Raw genomic sequence first — 6,881 nt, forward strand, 5'->3', positions numbered from 1 at the left:
CCCTGACACTTAAATTCCCCCAGACTAGATGCAATAATATTCACCATAAAAGAGATAATCAATGCATTTTTCTCAACCCCAGCGGGTAAAAATTTGGTTTGCATTTACATTTGCAGTCAAAATTTCAACTCCATGGTTTATTTAAATAATGTATCGATAGCTTCCCCTAATAAGGAAATGTGAAAGACAGTGGCTTTTTTAAGCATCTGGCTGAGGATGGGCACAAAGCAAAAAGACACTCCAAATTTGTCAATAACAGGTTAAACATTTTACAAACTCTAAAGCCACAAACAAATTAAGAATTTGTCATTTTTGGGACTGACAAATTAATGCTGAATTTGGGTACCAAATTAGCCAACTTAACAGCTCCATTACACAAAATGATGCAATAAGGAAGACTAAAAAATGACATATTTGAAATAGAGGGTCGAACCGAAAAAAGTATTTTGCAACATGAAGCAAGCATTCGTGTCAAGCGGGGGCTTGATTTTGCCAAAGTGTGATAAGATTATGACTTTCAAAGGTCACTTTGTGACTTCATAGAAATAAGTACATAAACTGTTTTGTTCCACCTTCTGCTAAACATGACATTTCTATCCCAATACAAAGATGTACAACTCTTAATCCAGCAAATCTTGCCATTTCCAGGAGATGGAACAAAACATGATTGTCAAAAATTGGGAAAGAAAGTAAAAAAATGTTAAATAAATGAATAAAGCAGATGTGACATGAAAGACCAGCATTACCAATTGGGAATGTTGTTTGTATTTGGGAAAACCGAATCAGAATATGATGTAGCCTTTTCTGTAAAAACAGTAGAATTAATACTAAGTGAGGCATGTAAACTAATGAAAGAAAAATGTAACGATTTATACAGACAACCAATATGCATTTGCAATGGTTCATATTTTTGCGTAAGACTAAAAAAAAAATAAAGCAGATAATTTCATCCACAGGCAATGTATGCAAAATTGTTAGTTAAAGTGACCCCTCTGTAGAAATTGCGTCATCCGCGTCGCTGACCAATCAGAGGCCAGAGATCTGCATAAACCACGCCCCCTTTTTGGACCCGCAGTTTTCTCAGACAACGTTGTATGGTCCAGTATAGCTTTTGGTAGTGTTTTATCGCGTATTTGGGTTCTTTAACAATAGATATTGTTAAGAGGTGTAGTCACAGACTTTATAATAGTGACGACAGGTATCCTGAAAGGCTAGTTGGTGGAGTTCAATTCGTACCCTTTCCAAAACCGAAGACCCAGTACGAAAAATGTCTTTGATGGATCAAACTTTGTGGAAGACCGCATCATCAACTGAATCCATCTAAAATGAACCGGAACAGAAGACTGAGTACGAAAAATGTCTTTGATGGATAAAACTTTGAGGAAGACCGCATGATCAACTGAATCCATCAACCGGAACAGATATGTTTGTACGAAGGTAAGTCCTTTGTTTGATTTTCAATACATGTCTCATATAAATGAATTAGCAGTTCTTCGCTTGCATAACATAGCTAAGTGTGAATGATTGACACACTTGATCTGTGTTGAGCGATATTTTGCGATGATCTGACCGCACAAACGTGTCTCTGTTCGGCGGCTCCCAAGCTAAGCTAAACCAGACTTTGTTGGCACGAAGGTATGCCCTAAATTTGATTTTCCATACATGTCTCATATAAATGAATTAGCAGTTCTTCGCTTGCATAATATAGCTACGTGTGAATGATTGTCACACTTGATCTGTGTTCAGCGATATTTTGCGATGATCTGACTGCACAAACGTGTCTCTGTTCGGCGGTGAGCTAAGCTAAACCGGACTAGCAGTCCTAAAAGCCTTCGACGTGCACCGAGACACCAAGACTGAAGGAAGGATGTTTGAGGGCACTAAAGTAGTGATTGTCGTACTCGGTCGGAACTTACGTAGGTTCGGCACTAATTCAAGAATAATTATTGAGGGGAGCGCGTGACGTTACACAAAGAAAATGAGAGAAACAACTCGTAAATCAAGCCTCGCCTTCTTTTCCTTCATACAGCGGTTCACAAATGGCTATACAGATACATATACAGATTCTGCACACAAGTGTGATATGTAACATGAAAATAGGACACTGTCAATGACGAATTCGTCTTTGGGTTATAATATATTATATTATGTGGCTTCTTGGTCTTCCTCTGACTCTGGAAAGATCTTGCGCTAATATCAATAGTTTCTCAGTCGACATGCATGTAAATACCATTGAAATACCCCTCGCTGAAATACTTGAAGCCCTGCTGTTTGCTTTTCAACGATATTTCACTGTTAGCTAAGAATGCGAGTGAGAAATCAGCCGGTAAATCGGACAATTTCGCTCTGTTCTTTTCTTTCTGCGCCACCCTTTTTGCTAATTGTTTGTCTGACGTAGGCGCACATGGCGTGTCACTTCAGGAGGCGTGGTTAAGTGCCCTGTACGGAGGGGTCAATTACTAAATGAAGCACAACTCCAAAAAACTGAGCTGTATCCAAATGTGTAACACAGACATTTTAGACTTTTAGACTTTATTCATCCTATGTCTGTTATTGAATCAACTTCTACTGTACAGGCAATTTCATTTGAACAATGGTGTAGAAGAGAGCAGCTGAATGCCAAGGATAAAATGATCCAATATACATCTGCGCATTGGTGTTCTCGTGGTGTTCCAAGTGAGTGTAAATTGGCTGACCAAGTGGCAGCTGTATTTGAATCTTTCCTGTGTTGGTGGTGTGCAACCAACAAGAATGTGGAGAGAATAAACTACATCCACCACAATGTCAAAATTAGGAAATTTGACTTTTTTAAAAGTGTTTTTGAGGCTGTGCATGAACAACTCGCAGCCACTTAATTAATGCCATTTCAAAACCAAATAGCCATGGACATGCTCCTGGCTGAAAAAGGTGGTGTCCGCGCTCTCTTTGGGGAGCGATGCATCTTCATCCCGACCGCATTCTAAACCGGAAGGTGTGTGACATGAGTCAAAAACAGTCTATAACAGCCCATTTCTACTACTACAGTGTGTCGTTACATTTGCAGTTAAAGGGCCACTTTCATGAAACGGCAGCCGACATGGACCCATGCGTTTCTTCACTACAAAACATGATTTTGACGGATACAGCCTTTTGTAACTCGCGCAATGAAAATCCTCTCGAGAGATTTGTTTTCGAGAAGAAACAGGAAGTGACATACATGGCAGGACCGCCCTCAAGTGGACTCGTTTGTTTCTATTAGTTTTACCTCCGGGAAGGTAGCTCGTTGTTCCTTCATGTTAGCCAAAATGCCAGTTCGTTGCATTGCTGGACATTGCTTGAACACTCGGGAGGATGAATTTACCCTTCATAGGTTTGCAAGAGACCCGGTTTGTCGTGTAAAATGGATTGCACAGGTGCAATGGATGAGAGCTTCGTGGGTTCCAAATGACAGGTAGGTGTGTTTACAGCTACTGAAAAAAAATCATAGTTTGGGGCGGACCACGTAATTGGGCTCTCATAATGTAACAAAAGATGCGCGTACGTATGACGGGCGTGCTAAATGTGTTGATGTGCGTGTCGGACGGCGTTGGGCTCACCGGCGAAAGCTGCTGTGTCACCTCCCGAATGGCAGCAGCTATAAACAATGCTCCCGACAATGGCCCACTCAGCCTCATGCGACGACAACGCCGTAAAGCAGCCCGGTTCGCCTCCGTGATAAGCCACTTCGGCGCCGAAAATGAGCCACCCCGGCCGAGGCGGCAGGCCACGATGGCTCATCTCTGCCGCGGAAGTGGATCGGACAGGGAGGCGGTTTGGCCATGATCGCATATCATCTGAATATGGCTCAAAACAATGGGGTTATAATTCCCCTGTAACTTCACTCGTTTGTGTGATATTCTCTGGGGTGATGTCACAGATGGGATAAATATTGCAAACAAATTAGATTTGACGCCTTTGTGTTTGTCATTTGTCTTGCAGAGATCAGTGAAAATCTTCATCCAGAGTGGCAGCAGTCAGCGTCCCATCGCATCAAAGAGGAAGTGGAGGGTGAAGAGGGTCAGTGCATCAAAGAAGAGGTAGACGAGTTCCTACACATGAAAAAGAACAAGCGGGAGGAAATCATTCTGGTTCCATCCACTGGTGTCCATTTGAAGAGTAAAGATGAAGGTCAATGTGACGAGGGATGAGGGAGAGAGCCTCGAAGCAAGAACTGCTCAGAGTGCAACAGTGGAGGATTACAAACAGATGGTCATGATGATGAAGAGTCGGAAGGTGATTTGACATGTCACACTGCCAACAAAGGCTGGAAATGTTTTCAATGTTGGAATTTTTTTTCTTCTAACAGCAATTTGAAACAACACATGAAAATACACACAGGAGAGAAGCCTTTTAAATGCTTGGTTTGTTGTCAAAGATTCACTCGGAAGGGACATTTGATAGTTCATACAAGAAAACACACTGGTGAGAAACCTTATGTCTGCTCAGTCTGTGGTCAAAGATTTACTCAGAAGGGGCATTTGATAGTTCATACAACAAAACACACTGGTGAGAAACCTTATGCCTGCTCAGTTTGTGGTCAAATATTCTCACAGAAGAAAAACTTGAAAAATCACACAAGAACCCACAGTGGTGAGAAATGTTTTAGCTGTTCTGATTGTTGCCAAAAATTCTCTGTGAAGGAAAGCTTAAAAATACACACAAGAACACACACTGGTGAGAAACCTTTTTGGTGTTCAGACTGTGGCCAAAGATTTTCTGTGAAGCCAAGATTAAAAGTGCACACAAGAATCCACACTGGAGAGAAACGTTTTGCCTGCTCAGTTTGTAGTAAAAGATTCTCTGAGAAAGGAAAATTAAAAATACACACAAGAACCCACATTGATGAAAAACATTTTTGCTGTTCAGATTGTTGCAAGAGATTCTCTGTGAAGCAAAGATTAAAAGTACACATAAGAACCCACACTGGAGAGAAGCCTTTTCCCTGCTTAGTTTGTGGTAAAAGATTCTCTGAGAAGAGAAATTTAAAAAAGCACACAAGAACACATTCTGATGAGAAACCTTTTTGCTGTTCAGATTGTGGCCAAAAATTCTCTGTGAAGCAAAGCTTAAAAAGACACACAAGAACCCATACTGGAGAGAAGCCTTTTGCATGCTCAGTTTGTGGTCAAAGATTCTCCATCAAACAAAACTTAATAAAACACACAAAAACGCACTCTGATGAGAAGCCTTTTTCCTGTTCAGTTTGTGGTAAAAGATTCTCTGAGAAGGGAAACTTAAAAATACACACAAGAACACACACTGATGAGAAGCATTTGTTGTGTTCAGCTTGTGGTCAAAGATTCTCTTTTAAGTTTCAGGTTAAGAGACACAAGTGTGCTGGTAAGAAAAGCAATGATCAAGAGGCTTTCAATGGAAATGAATAATATGAAAGTAATTGCGATTAGTGACTGACAAAAATCAACATTCTTGTTTTGTCTGCACCACTGATAATTTGTTTTCTCCAAAGATTACTATCCCACTGGGAAACTTTGAGCTATTTTCATTCAATAGGTGTGGCAGTTTTTCGAAAATACTGTGTTAACCTTTCTTGCTACAATCACGTGACTGTGGTCGAGAGACGCATGGGAGACGCTTTCTCCCCGGAGTTAACTCCCTTGTCTCATTGCACAGGTGAGCTGGGTGGCGGGAACAATAAAGGCAAGAAGTACTGATTTGCTGCTCAAAAGGCTTCATTGACTCCTCTGCACATTTGACATCAATGTGTCCTTACTTTTTCACTCACACCTGCCCTGCCCTCTTTTATTCCTTTTCACCCTCCCACCGGACACATCTGCGCAATCCCGTCTCACTCAGACATCGACGCACGACCCCTCACACACTGAGCTTGTTGTCACAATATCTGTAACAGCAGTAATAAACTCAAACAAAATTTTCACGCAAATACCGTAAGAACTCAAGCAAAGCATGATAGTATGCACTTTAAAGAAACAGAACTTCAATATGCTTTCATACTGTCATAAGAGCCGCATTAAAATTCTATATATTCTATATTCTATATTGTTTTTTGTTTTTTTTTTTAAGCACAGTATGAGTGTTTCCTTTCAACACTCTACAGTTTGAAAATCTCAAACGTTATATTTACCCAGTACTGATGGAATATTCACTGCGTGATGTCAGAAAGTGCTGAAGCTCCATTGGCTCTCCTTCTTTGTCTCCTTCTGCTCCCATCTTTTCTATCTTTTATTTGTATTTATTTTTATTCTTATATTGCTTTTATGGATGAACTGTTGGATAAGAGGCTCTCCAATTTCATTGTACATTTGCATAATATCAATAAATAGCATTCATTCATTCATCTTGTATACTATCTTTTTCTCAATAATTTAAAGTTTTGTTTCACCAGATATAAAGTTGAAAGCAAACACGTTGTTGAGTCACTCGAGGTGCCTGAGGATAGTCCTCAGAAGTGCTAGACTCTGGGAGTTTCCGTCGTTCTCCGAAGGAGAATCCCAATAGGCAATAGTATCGGGCAGACTGGAGTGCAGACTGAAGCCAGAGGTGCTCGGCTGATTCTTCTTCCTTACAGCAGAGACGACACCAGTATCATCGTACTTCCTCGTCAAATGTTGCCATATTCGGAGGGAGGGGTGGCTGGACCGAAACCGGATAAGATCGACGAGGTCTTGGACAGCTAGGACTCTCCCTCCAGATTAGGTCAGTAGGCGTTGAGGAGAAGGATGCAGGATTGGAGAGGTCTTGCAACTCCTGCAGATGATTGCTAAGCGTATTTGGGCGTCGAGTGGAATGGTTGTTTGGGGTAGAGAGGAACCAAGTATGGCCTTCTCATTTGCGATGTTATTGCCTGGAAGGTTGCAATGGCCTGGGACCCATATTAGTTGGAT

General features: G+C 41.1%; 1 protein-coding gene across 1 annotated transcript; it reads left to right on the forward strand.

Moving 5' to 3' along the window:
- Positions 1-3,546: 3,546 nt before the first annotated feature.
- On the forward strand, positions 3,547-6,052 carry LOC133493946 (gastrula zinc finger protein XlCGF57.1-like). Its single transcript, XM_061807952.1, has 3 exons — positions 3,547-3,667; positions 3,958-4,146; positions 4,198-6,052. The coding sequence occupies exons 1-3, from the start codon at positions 3,547-3,549 to the stop codon at positions 5,400-5,402; spliced, it is 1,515 nt and encodes a 504-aa protein (XP_061663936.1). The 3' UTR covers positions 5,403-6,052.
- Positions 6,053-6,881: the final 829 nt, after the last annotated feature.

Source organism: Syngnathoides biaculeatus, chromosome 20 (assembly GCF_019802595.1).
Source record: "Syngnathoides biaculeatus isolate LvHL_M chromosome 20, ASM1980259v1, whole genome shotgun sequence".
NCBI classification, from domain to species: domain Eukaryota; kingdom Metazoa; phylum Chordata; class Actinopteri; order Syngnathiformes; family Syngnathidae; genus Syngnathoides; species Syngnathoides biaculeatus.

What these genes read in the sequence shown, in the direction of transcription:
- LOC133493946 (XM_061807952.1), top strand. Translation starts at nt 3,547, where the DNA reads ATGTGCGTGTCGGACGGCGTTGGGCTCACCGGCGAAAGCTGCTGTGTC. An exon ending in CCTCATGCGACGACAACGCC is followed by an intron (nt 3,668 to 3,957) that starts GTAAAGCAGCCC and finishes TTTGTCTTGCAG; the next exon opens with AGATCAGTGAAAATCTTCAT. An exon ending in TTTGAAGAGTAAAGATGAAG is followed by an intron (nt 4,147 to 4,197) that starts GTCAATGTGACG and finishes AGAACTGCTCAG; the next exon opens with AGTGCAACAGTGGAGGATTA.